This window comes from Scatophagus argus, chromosome 12 (assembly GCF_020382885.2).
Source record: "Scatophagus argus isolate fScaArg1 chromosome 12, fScaArg1.pri, whole genome shotgun sequence".
NCBI classification, from domain to species: Eukaryota; Metazoa; Chordata; class Actinopteri; family Scatophagidae; genus Scatophagus; species Scatophagus argus.
This window is the reverse complement of record NC_058504.1, coordinates 15,237,997-15,256,974: the sequence shown is the minus strand read 5'-3', so window position 1 is coordinate 15,256,974 and position 18,978 is coordinate 15,237,997. Positions and strand designations below refer to the sequence as shown.

The following is an 18,978-nucleotide window of genomic DNA, read 5'->3' as shown; positions in this document are numbered from 1 at the left end:
CATAAGAGATTTATCCCGTTTTTTTTGCACAGCTTGCTACAAGAGCATTTTACAGAGGAACTTAAAGAGTCATTCTGAGTTTGACTGAAGCTTTAGTGAAGAATTAAAACTGATACACACTCTTTAAAGGTTAAATCTACTTGTCATATATACGGTACATAAATATCTGTATCTATATATCTATATATCTATATAGATATAGATATGGGTTAAGTGTACAGGTGGTAGAGATAATACCCTAATGCTTTGCTTAATTAAAAGTACTATCACAGTGTTAAATACTGCATTACAGCAAAATGTACGTAAATACAAGAAGTATTCCTAATATATAGAGTATAGTGTATGTATAACTATATATAAGTATATATAACTATGTATAAGTGTAACAATCCAGTCCGATAAGTTGAAGTACTCCGATAATGTGGATAATGGCTGTCATAGTATTTTCATACAAAAACTGAACTATCACTGTTTGGTTTTGTCAGGATTGCATTCGAACAACAAGCTATCCATCACTGTTAATGATCTATTTCAACGGTTTTGTTTTGTTTTGTTTTTTTATCCATTGTTTTTAGTGAACAGTTTCTTCTCCTTTGCTTGCTTGCTAGCTGCTTTCTGACACTCTTGAATAACAATAACACTTAAATTAATTGTTATGACTGACTCATTATGTGGATGTATTTTCTTTTTTTTTAATCAAATCATTAATTTAATTCTTTGAAATTAGTTGAGCTACTCTCCACGTGGTGTTTTGGTAACACTGCTGTTGTTGCTGTTTGATCTAAACACTTGATCTCTAAGGTTATTAGGGCTTCCTGAAATTTGGACAGAAGAAAATTGAACCAGAGGACAAATCTATGAGAGAAAAATAATTCAAAGGCCTTTAAAAACCTATGAAGTAGTTAAAAAAAGAAAGAAAATCAGGAGGCAGGTGTGCTAATAAAAATGAGTGTGTAAGCGCATTTGGTCTTAGCTCATTAATCCTGTCCCATATAGTTTAGAGGAAAGCTATAACACAAGCTCCTTGCTTACACATTGTTTTGTTCTTTAGAAAACGCATGAGTTGCTACAAATACCCGCATTCACCTCATGCAGGTAAACCTGTTGTTCTTCTCCCTTCTCCTGTGTCAGTCTGGCACACAAGTTAAGTGTTTGTAGGAGGGGTATGTAATGAATTATGCCTTCAGCTGTGCAGGTTTAGGTTGCTGCCTCTCTCCTCAGCGCTCACTCGCTGCCGGGGAAACTTGGGTAACATGTGTGAGGGCGATGGGCCATGGGACTCCTGATAATATGAACTGGGCTGTACTGCTGCAGGTCAGTGAGTCAAAAGCAATGCAAGGATTTTCCATTATGATGGTATCTAATTACTGTCTCTGTGTTTCTGACTGAGTGAAAGGACTGAACTGGAATGTTCTGCTTTCCTCTCTAACCTTATAAATGCACTGAAGGTAATGACTGAGCATGTGGAGAGCACTGAAAGGTTTTGAGGTTATATGGGAAATCCTTTCAACGGCTCTTAAATGTTAAAAGAAAAACTTGATTGTGACATACTTTGTTATTTGATTTTCATGTGTGTTATCTGTGTGTGAGAGTAACTGAAGATAAGTGAGGGGCATCACGTTACCTTCATTGTGTAGTTTCCTACTCTGAAAAGAGCTCACTGAGGCATGAAGTTCAAGCCTTATCACCACTGGGGAAAACATCTATATGCTGTCAGTTTCAAGGGCAACAAAAAGACCAGTTATAACCAAAATGAAAAATATTGGTGCTTTTTTGATATTTGTCTCTTCTCCCATCAGAATCTGCTGGTTGTGGTCCAACTACCACTGACCATATGTAGCACCGTCAGGTTTTCTATCCCAGAGGAACAGAAGCCTGGTATTCTGGCTGGTTCACTTAGTAAAGACTTTCCACCTCCGTACCATCTCCTGACTCGGGAGTACTTGTGGATGGACAAAAACACCGGCAATTTCTACACCACTGAACAAAAGATGGATCGTGAAGTCCTCTGCCCCGAGGAGACAAAAGCTGAGGAATGCATTATTCTACACAATGCTGTCGTGGGGCCCTCAGGAGACCTTATACAGTTTCCTGTGATCATAGAAGACATCAATGACAATACACCTCATTTTGAAAACAATGAAATACACCTGAGGGTGTCTGAGGACGCGACTGTGGGGACCAGTTTCTTGTTGGATGGCCAGGCTCAAGATCTGGATGCCAGACAAAATGGCAAACTGCAATACCACCTAGGAGACTCTGAAGGAGTTTTCAGTTTAAAAGTCGAGGAAGACGGGCTTGTCATCATGCTGGTTGTGCAAACAGCTCTGGACAGGGAGACTCGGGACCTGTATCAGATTGCGCTGGTGGCCACCGACTGTGGCTCAGACCCTTTAAGTGCTACAGCAACTTTGATAGTCACAGTGACAGATGTTAATGACAACTGTCCCAGCTTTAGCTCTCAGAGCCCCCGCAGTGTCACCATCCCCGGAGACTCCCCAGAGAACATGCTGGTCGCTCAGGTCAGAGCCACAGACCCAGATTCAGGCCCGAATGCTGCCATCATTTACTCCCTCAGTCCCAAAGTCTCCGAGCGGGCCAAGAAGCTCTTTAGCATTGACAGCCTCACTGGGTACATCAGACTAACACAGGACCTCCAGAGTGACAACCCAGAGGAGCTGCTGTTAAAAGTGTTAGCTAGCGGTCCTCACTGCTCCCCAGCAGACACTCAGGTAACCGTATCCGTGCTCCCCAAGGCAAACCAAGGGCCGACGATCAAGATCGGGTTCATAGCAGAGCATCAAAAGCAGGCTATGGTGTTACCAGAGAACCAGCCCCCCACCGTCTTAGCTGTTTTAGAGCTTGAGGGTGACAGCAGCTTTAAAAGCTCATCACTTGCCATTGAGAATGAAGTACCTTTCACTTTGAGCCCACAGAATGGCAAATATCTGCTTTCCACATCAAAGCCCCTAGACTATGAAATGAAAAATGAACATCAAATTTCTGTGGTAGTGCATGGAAGATCAGCTGATGGGACTGCAATCGCTCCTTCGAGGCGTGTGTTCAGGGTGATGGTGACAGATGTCAATGATAATGCACCACGATTCCTCCAGTCCCACTATCAGCTGGAGCTGGAGGAAAACAACCAGCCTGGGTTGTGGCTGTTGAGGGTCTCAGCTTTAGACGCAGACAGTGGACACAACGGCAGGGTGACCTACAGGTTGGACAAACGCACATCGACAATCTTTAACATTGACCCTGTGACCGGCCAACTGTCTGTGTCGGCCTCTCTGGATAGGGAACAGCAGCATGTACACAAACTCATTGTGTTTGCACGAGATAGCGGCTCTCCTCCCTTGGAGTCAGTGACCACAATATCCATTCATGTTCTGGACCAGAATGACAATGCACCTGTTTTTCCAACCCCGCACTTCATCTTTTTCATCCCTGAGAATGTACCCCCATTCACCCAGGTGGGGGGGCTGGGGGTAACAGACCCAGATGAAGGAGAGAATGGGAACACAGAGTTGCATGTTGTAAATAGCAGTAGACCTTTTGTTGTTGATAACACCCACGGGACACTGTGCACCACCACCAACTTAGACCGTGAGACAGAGGACCACTATGAACTCTACCTGCTGGCCAGTGATAATGGGCATCCAGTCGCTTTGACTTCCACTGCCAGGGTAACTATCTTTGTGGAGGACATCAATGACAACCAGCCAAAAGTGATCCTTCCCAGCAGCAACTTCTCATGCCTGACTGTCTCGCCAAAAATCGTTGCAGGTACTATGGTAACAAAGATCTATGCCACTGATGAGGACTCAGGACTGAACTCTGAGATTACATACAGCATTGTGGCACCAGAGCCAGTGCAAAACAGCAGCCCCTTTCGAGTGGATCCAAGGTCAGGAAACATTACTGTAGCTCAGCAACTGCTAAGGAAGGACCTGGGAATGCATCACCTGTTCATTGTGGTCAGAGATGGGGGGAGACCCGCTCCACTTTATACCACTGTCTGGGTTAATGTGATGGTCAATGAGAGCATGGAGCACTGCCACTTGGACAGGGCACCCACATGGGCAGGGACACTTGACTTGGTTCAAACTCCCTCAAAAGCCCCCATCTGTGATGTGGAAGACACCAAATCTGCTGAGCTGATACTGTTAGCAGGCCTGGGTATGATGCTGGCATCCACATGTTTGCTTGTGGTGACAGCAGTTTTATACCTGAAACAAAGGAGAAGAAGTCTGCAACAGAACAAGCGGAGGCACGCTGAGGAGAATGAGATTCCACTCAGGCTCAAAGACAAATGTTACACTGATGACTAACAGAATAAAACTATGTGTATAATCCTCACTCCCACTGTGTCAAGAATGGAATCAGCCTGTGAATTAAAGACATTCTCAATATTTGTCAAAGGCTCCTTGCATTTTAATAACCAAATCTGTTGATTTATTCTGATACACAGTGTACGCAAACATTTGTAAACAACAAAACTGCACAACAGCGTGGAAGTAAAGCTGATCCATTTTCTGATAACTATCCAGCATATCAAAGGCTATCTGATAAGTATTTTAAGTTACCAGCAATGACTTGTTGCTTGTGCATCAAAAACGTATAACTGTAATGGTGCAGGTGATGTGTGCAGTCTCAGCCACAATAACGCTAAGCATATCACAGCAAGGAATTGCTAAAATACCAGCATTACAGTCATCTTGAAGGATTATCGTCCATGACCCCCACAGCGAGAAGAAGACTGCGACAATGGTCCGCTAAGTTGATTGGGCCTTTCTCCGATTTATGGCTCTGAGTGATGGGGAGTGTAAAGTATTTAGACACACAAAAGGGTTTAATGTTGTTCCGGTGGGGAGTCGATGAAAGTCTCTCAAGACAACCACGGGAGGCGGAGTGCAGCTGTGGACAGGTGAGAGCCGGCAGAGGGAAGGCACACCACCATTTCAAGTCACCGCCTCACACCTGCTACCTGATAGCGCCGGTTCTCACCCACGGCTCTGGATCGCACCCAAAAAAAGCAGAAAGCCTACTGTAATCCAAAGCGATTGTTGTTTTGATGCAGATGTTCAGAGTGAAATCCCACTGTGTTCAAAGGAAAATGTTACAAACAGCAGTTGCTCTCATGTGTTACTGATACATGTGTGTGCTCGGGAACAATTGAGATATCAAACCAAGTTAAGTGATGCATAAACTATAAATGAGTCAAGGTGAAACGTGTTTACAAATCTGTGAACACACAATTACACAAAGAGGCTAATTGTTTTTGCTTTTACAAAGGAAAGCATTGTTTTTTTTTTTATCTTTACCGTATCATAAAGTATTGAGCATTTCTTTCAAGATACACCTGTGTTAGATGAAAGCAACGAGTCAGAGTCTGTAAAACACAATGTAGAACAACCTGGATAGTGGAGAACAAGGCTTGTATAACATGAGTGGTGGTTCTCTGAGGATTTCTGAGCTAGCAGCTCAAAAATAAATAATCTAATAGGGTTGTACTCTGAGACTAACTACATTAGCTGAGAGGAAATAAAGAGCCCTATAACAAAATTACAAATTAAAGAACCATGTTTACATAAGTACAATTCTTTTTGTAAAAAAAATAGAAGGATAATTCCTTATGTGAAGAAACTATAAGGACAATTCATTATGTGAAAATGTGTCTTTGATATGTGATTGCCAGATTTCAGTAGATTAAAACTATTATTAAAACTAATTTTGGTTCAAAAGTGACGCTTTTCACCTTGTTGACAAAATGTCTAACATTCTTGCTGGATTTTTAGAGCATCGTGCTTAGACATGCTTCTTGACTAAACTGATTTTTCTCAAAAAGAAAAAAAAAGAAAAAAAGAAAAAAAGAATAGGGCTGTGGGATAAAACTCCCTTTGTGCCTCCTACTGTGCAAATGTTGTGGCAGGAGAAAGTCTGCCATCTACTGGGCATGGATGAAACTAAATCTGGCTCTTTATTTCTGGTATTTGGCCAGAGGGTGGAGATGAATCAGAGGACGGTCTCCCACTCTGCCACAGTCAGGTCGCCTGAGATCAGTGATGTTTCCCTGCTACATGCTGCTCTGCTCGGCTCCACTCACAGCACATCTCATTTTAATCTATTTTTTTTTTTTCTCAAGCTGAACATCTGATGATGAGTTACAGGGTTGCATGAACTGACATGGACAAAGAAACCGGCTGGCACCGACTCAAATACCCGGTGGATTATTTCTGAGATACACATCAGGGGGGGCTATGATCATAAATTACGTAACAGTTTCCATCCAATTAAAATACTAATGATTTTTTTAAATCAAAAAGACTTGCTGTAGTATTAGTGAGAAATGCCCCTCAACTATCCACATAGCCATGGTCTTGAATACCACGTTAAGCTTGCTTTTCAGAATTCCTTTATTTTAAATTCTTAAACAGTGTAGTCCAGAGTAAAAGAAAGTAAAAAGAGTCGCGAAATTATAATAAAAACAGTAGAAAACAGTGAAAAAGTTCGGGAGCGTCTGTAACAGGCTGCACACGCATGCGCGTCGATACGTTTTTAAAGGTACCTCACAGAACTAAACGGATGGGCAACATTTAAGAGAAAAACACATAACCTGTAACCTCGGACAAATCACCTTCACTGTCCGGTGGACATGCAGCAGCTCATCATTCCTATCAAACCATCTGCATGATTCATGAGATGTTTTCTCGTTTGGTTTTACTCATCAGGTTGAAGCTGCCATGAGCTTTTAAAACAAAAGGCCCTGACGAAACGACGAACGATATGCCCTAGAGTTGGAATAGCCAACACTACGCAACAGAAGAGGGACAAACATCTTCCCTTCTCCTGTATTTGCATGGGAACTTGCAAACTGCTCTCTCGATATATGCAAATAGGCGTCAACAGCGAACTAAGAGAGTTTCTGCAAGCGTAAAAACCTTGACCTCGTCATTATTCTCCGCCTTGAAGTTCATTGAAAAGCGACATTGTTTCTTTAAGATTTCACTTGCAGTCATCAGCGGGTCTGTCCATTGTTGGGGGAACAGAAAGCGAGTTGAGATTGATATACGGGGGCCGAAGACAAGTTGCGCATATCATCAGCAGAGCAGCTGCAGCGCGGGCAGCAGTAGCCAACAAGTCCTTCACGCGTCCGTCCAGACATGGGTAAGAACCACCATCCACTGGAGTCTGCTTCTATCAGCAGATAGAATATTTCACATTACAAATCTGCATTTTATTTAATGTTACCGCACGCTGATGTGAACGGGGCTGTGAGAGGGCATCAGACATGATTAAGTTTTTTTTTTTTTGTCAGTTTGGAGGTCGGCTTCTCACCGGTTGATGCTCCACTGATATTATGAGATTTATTTCATGCTTGAGATGGCAGGACTTCTTTCAGAGGAGCCTTGTCGCATTTGCTTTCCGTTGCAATCTTTCTCAATTTTTAAAGAGCCGCCGAACTTGGCCTCAGCTTTGCTTGTTTTGCTTCAACCAGAGCGAGGCCTGCCTCTGGGCAGCTTTGGTTCAGAGGTCTTTGCTCAGGCTGGTGATGACAGTAATTAGTTAACTGGTTCAAGGTGCATCTGAAGACATGTGGGCTGGTATTTGATTTGATGCACTGTATGAGGTTTTATGTTCTTGTTTCTGTGTATGCTGTTTTCTATGTATTACTTGAGGCAAAGTCTTTGTGCACAACAAAATACGAATCAATTTATTTCCTTTCTGATATATATATAAAAATTGTCTGTTATTTGCTATTTTTTCCTCATAGTTTGTTTGTCTCTGACGGTGATCATTTAGCGCACATACAGACGAAGAGCTATCTATTTGTCCCTCCTGCCATCTGTGTTTACTGTAATGGTACCAACCAGTCTGTCTGCTTCCATTGTGCATGTCTGTGTGGATGCACGCATGCAAGCGTGTAATGGCATACATGCACACAGTTGCATTGTTTGTTTATAGATTTGCTTCTCCATCCTCTTCCAGCACAGACAGCTCCCCACTATCGCTTTCTTGTTCCCATGTCTGCCCAGAAGGAAGTTTCTGAGTGTGTGCATGTGCATAGAGGTGCCTCTGGTCTTTGTGTGCTTGACATTGGTGGCCCTTGTACCCCCATGATGCTGTGGGACAAAGACTGTTGTCTCTGCAGTCACAAAAGCAGCCTCTCTCTCTTTCACTTGGTCTCTCCTCGCCATCCTCCCCCTTTTTCTCACACTCCACATGCTGGGTGGTGAATGGAGTCAGGGTGCTGGCTGGGGTCAGAGCAGACACATCCCCATGCCCTTGGTCCTTGGCTTCCATTCAAACAGCACATGACTATTAGGGAGAATGCACAGCTTTTATGGTGAACCAAAGTGTTTACAGCTGCAGCTCCATCCAAAGTGACGTGAGCAAATTTTCTTTAAAATGTTGCTTCAGAATTTGTGTTAGTGTTAAGAAGTGTTAGTTCTTATTTTTTTAGCTAAGTATGCAGTTAGCTTTGGTTTTGTGAGCTGCCCATCTTTTGAGATAATAAATCTCCAGGATTTCTACCTCCACCCCAGTTCAATGGAATTTCACGTGGTGTTGACACTATCAAAAAAAGAAACAACCTTCCCTTTACTCTCCACTGACATCAGCTGTTTTTCATGGGAACTACTTTCTACCAAAGATACAGTCGCTGTGAAAACTGTTGATGTCATATCCTCTTAATTATCCAGCAAGTTGAAATATTTAGAGCAGTGCTGAAACACTTGATTAACTGCAGATCCACTGTAAATGAATCACCTACTATTTTGCTCCAGCTTTAAGGAGTTGCTGCTTTTATCTGTTTCATATCATTGTAATCTCTGTGGGTATTGGACTGTGTGCAAGTCTTTTAAAAATGTCAACTTGGGCTTTTGGACATTTTTAGGATAAATTAATAAAGGATTAATCAATAATGAAAGCATTTTTTTTTAAGATGGAAGTCTTTGAGGAACGTAAACTAAACTCCCTTCACTGCATTGTGATGGAGGCAAAAATCTCAGCGGTAGATATCTCAAAACCAGACAAAATACAGCCAAAGTGAGAAAATGCCTTTTTGAATTTGTACTGAACTGACCCATTTACAGGTTGCGGTACATGTCCACATTATTGGCAAGTAAAAAGAAATCCTTATTTACGAGAAAGCACCACCACACATCCTACTGTCCATAATTTGCACATTGGAACAGAGAACTTCTGCTGTGCTGTCTGTCATGTTGCATCAGTTAATTCTGTGCCTTCGCTTTCGTGGTGCTGCATCTTGACTAACAGGTTGCTATGACTGCTGTATGCGCTGTTTGGGTGGGGTGCCGTACTGCTCCCTGGTCGCCACACTGCTGTGTTTCTCTGGCATTGCCCTCTTCTGCGGTTGTGGGCACCAGGCTCTCACAGAGACGGAGAGACTCATCGAGACTTACTTTGCCCGTAACCTTCAGGACTACATCACCCTTGCCTACATGTAAGTAGCAAATTTAAGCATTTCCATCATTACACTGACTTCCTTTTAACCTAGCCATTGGTCTACTCAGGCCGTAGTCTGTTTTCACAAAATTTAGGTTCTTTGTAACCCTGAATTTTGACTTTCCACTTCTTCCTTCTTCTCAGCATTCAATATTTCCAGTATGTCATCTATGGTTTGGCTTCCTTCTTCTTCCTCTACTGCATTGTGCTGTTGGCTGAGGGCTTCTATACCACAAGCGCTGCCAAGCAAACCTTCGGAGAGTTCAGGAGCACCATGTGTGGCCGTTGCCTCAGCTCCTCGGTGAGAGAGCCTAGAGTGGGACAAGTAAAGGGGATTGGAGAGATTGGATGGGATTAATACACATATCACTCCCTGGTGGGCGCTGAGCCGAAAATCTTAAAGCTGCTAAAAACCTTTGGGGACATGCAAAGATAAGCATACAGTGAGTGTTTGAGCGGTTGGGGCGGAAGAAAAGCTGAGTGGCTGGGAGACGAGGAGGAGAACAGAGAGTGAGATAACTAAAGCTAATCAGAAAAACACAAATGTGGTCACTAAGTGAGTCACTGCTCATAAAAACACTCTCTTAGATTACTTATGTGCATCAGTTTATAATGACGCACCCTAATGTTCTGCTCTCTCCTTATGCAGTTTATAGTGATGACATATGTACTAGCTGTGCTGTGGATGTTGGTGTTTGCCTTCTCGGCTTTGCCTGTCTACTTCTTCTACAACATGGATGCCACCTGCCACACTATTGACGTTCTGACTGAGACCCCAGCGAGTATCAACCAGCTCTGTGTTGATGCACGGCAATACGGTAACATGACAACTGTTAACCTGTTCTTCTATGAGACTGGCTTCTCACAGTAACTTTATTCAGTTCAGGGATAAGTGTGGTGATAATCTATAACTTTTTTTATTCTCAACAACCGCCCCCCCCCCCCCCCCCACCCACACACACACACACACACACACACACACACACACACACACACAAAAAGACCAAAACCCAAAGTGAATTGTTCCTACCAACAGTCTAAGCAAATGTCATTGCCGTGTGCCAGGAAGCTCCATTGTTATCCTGTGAGGCTGTACATGGGCTCAGTCTGCATGCTAACATGCTCACGATGACAATGCTAACAAGCTGATGTTTAGACAATATGTTTATCAGTCACCACCTTGCTTTAGTGTATTGGCATGCTAGTTAATGCTAATAATTAGCATTAAACACAGAATATATCTGAGGCTAATGCGAATGTCATTAGTCTTGCAGATATTTGTCAAAATACTAGTCAAATCAAAAATGTCAGTTTCAAGTCAGATTACTCCAATTCATCTTGAGAGGAACATGAATGTCAATCAGATTTCATCCATCCAATAATTGAGAATTTTTACCAAAATCCAAAAATGTCACCTACCTTGTATCACTAGAGGAGGACTGGATCACCGAAGTCGGTCTTGATTATGTGAATACTCAGTAACTCATCAAATGCGTTTTGATTTTCAGCTGAAAATATGTTCCAACAATTATATCACTGTCCACTCATGTTTTAGTAATGCTTGCCAAAAGCTATTATGCCTCGCTGCTTTTGTCTTCAATAGTAACCAACAGGGTTTTGAGTAGCACACACAAAGTAGGGAAGAAAGCACTGAAAGCAGCGACAGGTTGTTGCTTTTGGTCTTTTCATATGATCTTTATCTGTGATTGTCTTCCTGTGTAAGAGATAGAACTGAATAGAGAAATCTAATGTTTAACAGGGCTCCTGCCATGGAATGCAGTGCCAGGGAAAGCTTGTGGTGTAACTCTGTCCAATGTTTGCAAGACCCGAGAGGTAAGAACCAGGAAACAAGTCAAGCGCTGCAGTCACGTTCCACACTGTGTTTGATATGAAATGAAGACAAAAAGTTACCACCATTAAAGCAAATCTCTTCCTATCAGTACCGAATGACCTATGACCTCTACATTGCTGCCTTTGCCGGTGCAGGCATCACACTCTTGGCTCTGGTGAGTGACTATGCTTCAGATGGGGCCAATTTTGGCTGCACTTCCACAGTGGGGTACAACAACAGTGTTATGGCTCATGTGACTTGGTGACACTCAAAGTGTAGGCAGCAAGGCATCTCAGGCCTCCATGACTGATGAATTCTGTACTATTGCTCTCTGTTCCTCTTTCTCAGCTGACGCAAACATCATTGTCATGGTTTTTCTTTTCACACCAGGCAAATGGTACACCCATTATGCTCACATGCTCCATTACAGAAACTGTTGTACAGATGACATCCCCTATCAAATAAATGTCATTTGTAGTTGTGATCATATTTTTTCTTATTTGCAGTGTGTTAGTGTTGGGGATCTTTCTTCTTTTCACTTCTGCTCTGACACTTCTTCTTGTACCTCCGTAGCTGACCTACACTGTGTCAACCACCTATAACTTTGCGGTTCTGCGGTATCTGGGGAGAAAGGGCATAGGCGCACGGTGTTAAGCTCACCAGTTTCCTGTCTGCTGTATGCCTACTTCACCAACAACATGGGGACTAAAGGGATGGCAACAACTCTGTCCTTCCACATCATCTGCACAGAACCACCTGTGGTCACAGACTCTTAAAAATGTCATCTTTTTATTTCCACTTTTCTTGTTGATATTGAAGATTGTTGTTTTGTTTTTTTCCTTTTTTATGTGTGTAAAGTTTGCTGCTTTTACATGCAGCAAAGACCTATTTCAGTATTTACAGTTCCATGTCACCAAAATAGTTGTAAATTATTGCTCTTGTTGCTCGCTGAGATTAGTGTCTAAAATTCATTTCAGCTTCCTGTTGCACTCGCAATACAAATAACAAACCACTAATAAATTAACATGTGTGAGAATTTGCAACATGTGCAACTAGAATATTCTATTACAGAGAATAGGGATTATATGTTACCATGGTTACCATCCCTTACATCTGGTTGCTACGGTGGCAGACAAGTATGCATTTGCACTCTCATGCTGACCTCAAGACTTTTCTCACGGGCTAGAGAAAAGCATCAACAATAGAGTCATGCCCATTTTAAAAACTAGCCAATAGGAAGTCAGCTGTGTGGGCCACCTGTGCTACGAGTCTCTGTCAAGGGTTATACTTCATGTCAAGGGAGGCAGTCCTCCAGACAAAGAGAGGGTTAGACTTCTCTGGAGCCTCAATACAACTCTTCTAGGACAGCAACCACACACACACACCCTCCACATGCTGCTGCATGACCCCCACCCACCTCCATCAGGGGACTGAAGGAATTTTAGATTATTTTAATAGTCTTTTTCTGACAAAGAGACATACTTGTTTTGCTCTGATCTACAAAGATCTGAAATTGTTACTCTCATAATTTTGAGATGGGAAAAAGCACTAGGTGCTAACGTATCGAGTGAGTGATGTTTATCCAACCTAAAACTCTTTGTTGAAGCGTGAGTTCCCGGCTGTCAGTGCATGACTGAGGTACTTATAGAGAAAGGACAGCTTTGTTTTGTCTTTGTAGTTATTATATAACACTGCTTTCTGTTTACTGTAGCTGAATTTATTACTACTTCTACACTTTGGGTATTACTAACAAAACCTTTTGCGACATAATAAGTAGATTATTTTGTTTGTTGAAGCTTTACCCAGCTGTGAGTGGTGGATTTGTCCAGCAGCCGCTGGTTATTTGATGATTTTTTTTTTTTTTCATGTTGGTAAAATTTGATAATAAAAACAATATTCTTTGAAATATTTGTGGATAGTCCCTCTGAAAACATTTGCTCGTGACTGGTGTAGTGTCACAGTGTTTAACTGGCTTCCTGCCACATCTGTGGGGGCAAGGTATTTTGTAAGGTGTTTGTATTCTATCCTCTTGTGTCCACAGGTGCACTGTTCCCTGCACTTGGCTGTGAACCAGGTGTATCTGAGGAAGCTGAGGCACAGGGCGAAAGAGGAGAGTAGAGGCTATGACCTGTATGGGAGGCTGCACAGAGACAGAGGAGGGACACTGTGTTCTCCATACCCGGCAAACACACCTCTAGCTTCCCATGATGACCACTGCAATTGAGCTGGTCATCTCACTTTTGGTAGGACAACTTAGTGGCATCTGTGAACTTTATTCCCCTCATTATTGATTATTTCATTAAAACATAGACTGCTGTATGTTGCGGCTAAGGTTGTAAAATGGTACAAATGCAGTTGGGAACTTTTGTTTAACTGAGCCATAACAGTGTATTTCCTCTAATGTTCTGCATTTGAGCAGTGTCCAGAGAATCTATTCTTTATGTACATTTATTTTAGTCAGAGATTTAAAAACGTGTAGCTTGACAGGCAGACATGGAGGGAAAAAAAAAAAAAAAAAAAACCTTTTTTCTGTGCTGTAGGCCTAGTTTCACAGTGTGCGGTGCATGCTTGATATCTTTTTTTTAATGAAGGGGTAATAAACAGCATTCACTGACTCTTGGGTCCCCATACATGGTCTCTCAAGAACATTCAAGGTCTTGTGCGATGAAATTCAAACAAGGTGTGTTTTGGAGTAAAAATTCAAGGTTTAATACATGATCTTGCTGAGAGAAAGAGTACTGTTTCATTTTAGTATTGCAAATACTGGGACTTTTGGTCTCTGATGATGAAAATGGCTACAGCGAGGTGGAGAGCTGAAGTATACTGATTAATTTGAGTGACCCATTTCAAACTTGAAAATGAGCCACATTTCACACTTGAAAGTCATTTTTAAAACCATATACCTTCATGAATGTTCAAGGTATGAGCACAAAAAATACAGACATGATAGAGTCTCCATTTGGTATGTTGCATGTTTTATTTCAAGCCAAGCACTGGAGAGTTTACATCACTTTGCCAGCATGTTGGCACACCCAGTCTGATCCTCTGTAGTGCAAAAAAGAGGAATAAGGGAAGTTGTTCATTAAATCAACACATAATTAAAATGAACAGTCTGACTATCATTCAGCTTAAGTCACACTCGTGGGTTGAGCACTAAGGGTGAAACGTTCAGTGTCGTTTTGTACATTATTATAAAATGAATGCCCTTTGCAATTTACATAAGCCATTAATATGAACACCCCAAAGAAATTTGTCTTTACATTCATAAATATTGCGGCAACATAAAAAATACTGACATTAGACTGGGTGGCAGTGATATAAGACAGCATCATAAGGGCAACATACTGTAAGGTTATGCTACCAGCTTTTAAGTACCTGCTGATTCTAAGATAAGTTAGATTCCAGGTAAACACTGTGGTAGGCTACATTATCTGAACAGGATAAAAACTGAAATAGTACAGTAAGGAGACAGAATATTCTGTTTAACCTGGAAAATATGAACACTGACAAATGACAAGCCAAGAGCCCTCGTTTTTGCAATGTAGGTTACCAGCTTGATCGTGCTAAAATGCCCTAATAAGTTCACAGTTAATAAAGTTTATGTAAATAGCTATAAGTACCAATACTCAACACACATAAAATTATAATACAATTATAAAAACTTACATGGTAATCGTGTGCACGAAAAAGCCCACCTTAACCAAAGGTCCATGTTAATGTTAATGTTAAAAGTATGACTGTACCTGATCGGATTTGGTTTACTCTCACACTTTACGATTAGTCAGCGTGCACACTGAAAATTATGCAAATTTTGACTTGAAAGGCAAACAATGTGACAGCAGGCCAAAAGAATACACAAATCTTTCAGCACAACAGAAAAAGGTATGAGAACATGAACTAGAACAGGACCTTTGTGCATTCAGGAAAATAAAACATTTTTTATGCCTCCAATAGCATTCAAAACACTGATGAGAATGAACTGAAACCATGTTAAAATCAGTTTGAAGCATTGAATGTCATATGGCATATTATTTACTCAAAATGTGCAAGCAAACAAAACAATGCCCTCTGGCTGATAGCAGCAAAACCAAAGGACAAATTCAAATGTAAGTAAGCCTGTAACTTGAAAACACTGAAATAAAAGTAAAGTACCATCCATCTGAAAACAAGTAAACATCATTAAGTTGTCAGAATACTCTTATGTTTCACTCAAGACTGCGTGAAAAGGCTGATGCACAATGCACATATTACTGTTCTTAATGGCCTTATTCTTCCACTAAAGCCATTTTGTACTTAGTTGAGAGCTAGAATGTTTAGACTGACGGCATGAGGTGGACGTAATATATCAGCAAAACACAGGAGACCTTCAGAAGAGTTAAGACTAAAGGACTGGAATGTCAAGGTCTGCCACCCGATCAACAAGGCAGAGACAGGGTTACAGACATGCCATAATTAGGAATACTGTTAATTCTAATAATTGCAGCCTACACTAATACATCAGGAAAACAAACTTTAAACAGCCCTTGATCAAACACGGAAGCCTCATATACATCTCACACACAGTCTGTAAAAAATAATAAACATGTCGTCAGTGGATGGAAATGTGCTTCGCAGGAAAATTAGCAGCAGCAGCTGACTAACATACAGCAGAAGAAGCATTATTTTAGAACTCTAATAATACTGAACCTTAATTATTAGACCAAAGGCCCACGTACATAAATCATGGGGGGGAACAAAAGACCTAACACCTAACAGCCTCTGGCAACACAGTAGTACACTGGTAATAGATGTAAAAATCAAATCAATAAGAGCAGCACAATAGCTCATAACTAATACTGAAAACTCAAACTCACAATTCCCTTATCTACCATCATACTGGTCATCATACCAATGCTGGGAGTCCTCTAGCACAATATCTACACTGTCACTCGCACTGTCTGTGTCCAGAAAATATGTTAGATCTTCACTTCTGCTGAAAGATCTGACAACAAGAAAAATGTGATGTTGTATTCAAAGTCCTTCTAAAATCTTAAATCAGCTCATGGACAAACTGTTGAGCAGTTACGTTGCTTGTGTCAAAGGCAGTGTGTGCTCTCAGCAGGAGGATCGCTGTATTCTCTCATCCACTGTATTAATTACAATTCAAATACTTTCAATTAAAATCAACATTCTGAAAGCACTAGTTGATACAACTTGTGCGTAGGCAGACAACGCTGAGGCTGGATAATTATTTTTGTGTAACACTACTAAAAGCAGACACAGCACAAAGGATCAGGGTGCCTGTTACAGTGTGCCTGTACCTTGAGCAATAATTCAACAATCTAGATACCAGCTGAATCCTTGACACGGCCTTCCTCAGAGCAGCTGTACCCCATCTGCATTATCTTTCGGGGATACCGTACTCAGTACCTTGTACCTACTGTGTGTGTACCCATAACTGCCACAGGCAAGTTTCAGCCAGTGAGATTAAAACAAGGTGGATTCACACATGACCAGTCAGCAGCAGGATGTGCGAGAGGTTTTGCGGTTGCCATGGAGATCAATAGTACTACTCAGTAGTGCATGGTCAATCTGGTCCTCAGAAGCCAGAACCTCCCTGACGGCTGCCTCAAATGCAGCTGTAACATTAGTATCATCCTTAGCACTGGTCTCAAAGTAAGGACAGCAGCCATTCTCTTCACACCAGGCCCGTGCTTCGTCCTCCCCCACCTCCCTCTGCTCCATGTCTACCTTATTGCCTAGTACCACAAAGGGGAACCGCTCAGGGTCTTTAACATCAGAGTAGTACATGAACTCCTTCTTCCAGCAGCCAAGGTTCTGGAAACTCTGCAGGTCGTTCACAGCAAATGTAAGCAGGCAGCAGTCGGCACCTCGGTAGAAGGGCGTACGCAGGGACTTAAAACGCTCCTGGCCTGCCGTGTCCCAGATCTGAAGTGTAACCCAATGCTCGTCCACCTCGAGGTCCCGGTTTAGGAACTCCACGCCGATGGTGTGAAAGGACTGGGAGTCAAAGCGATCAGTGACATAGCGGTTCATTAAAGAGGACTTGCCCACTCCACCGTCCCCCAGCAGGATCACCTTCAAGAGTATGTTCTTCCCACTCATTGTGCTTCCTCCCACCCAGCAAGGCCTTCTCACTGGGTTACAGGCATCAACACCTGGTGGCAGGCCAGGGTCAATTTAACCTATAAAGAGGAAAAAACACAAAAATAGATACTTCTGTGCATTCAAAGAGAGATGCAAATCTCAAATTTGCAATAGGAAATGAAACTAATGACTTCTCAGAAAACATTTAACTCTCAAACAAGACTATGAACTTGGCCTCGCTCATAATTCAGTGTAGATAACAAGGGGAAAAGACTGCTGTTCTAGCAACTTTTGTATTCAACCTGAAATGACCCTTTCTGACAGCAAATGAAAACCATAAGAGAGAAGTGTAATGGTTGACTAGTTTCAGGGACACTGTGACAGGGGTGAAGGGCGGGGATGTCTGCCAAAGGTCTCTGGTTGAAACGCTGAAACTGATGATTACAGCCTTGTTTTTCACTTCTTGACACAGTGAGAGACTCGTGATAATCTACATATTCACTCTTTCTGACAATCACAGCGTAGGACATGAACGTAAAAAAAAAATACACAAACTATTAGAAGTATATGAGTCCCACCCCTCATCAACAACAACAACAACAACAGGGGCGAGTAATCCGACTCTGAAAACGACCACTGCACTTGCGCAGACCACAAACATGTACCAGCTTGCTGTCAACAGGGGCTGGCGGCTAAAACTGTGATTTAACTACTGTCAATAGTCCGTACGAAACAGCTCATGAAGTGCTTCATAACAAAAGTTAACCGAACAGGAACCGAAACAGGTATCACAGCTGAGAAAAACACTGAATACGACAGACAATGTAACTGTAATGCTGTGAAGCGGCTCAGTAAACCTCCCAGCTTACTAGCAGGCTAGCCGGCTAAGGCTTGTTGACATTTCATTCTGGTCAGGCTAGCCTTTAGCGATTGAAAACAATTCTAAAAACAACTGTAAGCAACAAAAATACGTGTTGCAGTAGGTTGATGTATCTGAATGCATCTAACATATACAAACCAAGCATATATAGTCACTCACCCTGTTCCTAACAGCTTATTTTGCGTGGTCTGCCCTGTTCCCCTACATCTGACTGAGATTGAGTGTCGTGACGTGCGCGTTCCCGTTGAATAGCTGCGCGTGCACATCCGGCGAGCCGACGTCCCTTGTTACTGCATATTAAGATGTATATACACACGCATATTCTTCGTGCAAAATATATGTTGAACTTGCAAAATGTGATGCATTATTTTAGATTTCACCACCCAAAAGTAAATCCAATAAATCTTATTTATATGTTTTAACACTCGAATAATAAAATATGTAATAATGTGGGATAACTCATTTAATTCGTTCAACCCTTTAATTTAACTTTAATTTTTCAAGTAAAAGTAAAAATACACGTACAACAGATACATGGACTGCATAATACATGCATGCATATTATATACAATTCAACAAACCACATAACAAATAGTCAAAGAAAACACATATTCACAGAGGCTCAAAACAAGTAATTTATCTCTGGTGCTTGAAGTGCATTTTGCTCTTAAAACTGCATGATATCCACTGATACACATACAAAAAAAGAAAA

General features: G+C 41.8%; 3 protein-coding genes across 4 annotated transcripts; 2 read left to right on the top strand and 1 right to left on the bottom strand.

Annotated features, from left to right (window-relative positions):
- The first annotated feature begins 648 nt into the window (after positions 1-648).
- pcdh20 (protocadherin 20) lies at positions 649-4,426 on the top strand. Its single transcript, XM_046406034.1, has 2 exons — positions 649-1,314; positions 1,800-4,426. Exons 1-2 carry the CDS (start codon positions 1,171-1,173, stop codon positions 4,329-4,331), a joined length of 2,676 nt encoding a protein of 891 aa, XP_046261990.1. The 5' UTR covers positions 649-1,170; the 3' UTR covers positions 4,332-4,426.
- Positions 4,427-6,527: 2,101 nt separating this feature from the next.
- On the top strand, positions 6,528-13,914 carry plp1a (proteolipid protein 1a). 2 transcript variants are annotated; one of them, XM_046406035.1, is made up of 7 exons: positions 6,528-7,167; positions 9,280-9,466; positions 9,613-9,769; positions 10,118-10,286; positions 11,228-11,301; positions 11,409-11,474; positions 13,341-13,914. In XM_046406035.1, exons 1-7 carry the CDS (start codon positions 7,164-7,166, stop codon positions 13,521-13,523), a joined length of 840 nt encoding a protein of 279 aa, XP_046261991.1. In that variant the 5' UTR covers positions 6,528-7,163; the 3' UTR covers positions 13,524-13,914. The 2 variants fall into 2 exon arrangements, with proteins under 2 accessions (XP_046261991.1, XP_046261992.1); XM_046406036.1 differs by lacking the exon at positions 13,341-13,914 and adding an exon at positions 11,873-13,203.
- Positions 13,915-14,253: 339 nt separating this feature from the next.
- On the bottom strand, positions 14,254-18,545 carry rab9b (RAB9B, member RAS oncogene family). The gene is made up of 2 exons (XM_046406037.1): positions 18,426-18,545; positions 14,254-17,484 (listed from the first exon to the last, which is right to left on the bottom strand). The coding sequence occupies exon 2, from the start codon at positions 17,402-17,404 to the stop codon at positions 16,796-16,798; it is 609 nt and encodes a 202-aa protein (XP_046261993.1). The 5' UTR covers positions 17,405-17,484; positions 18,426-18,545; the 3' UTR covers positions 14,254-16,795.
- Between the last annotated feature and the right edge of the window lie 433 nt (positions 18,546-18,978).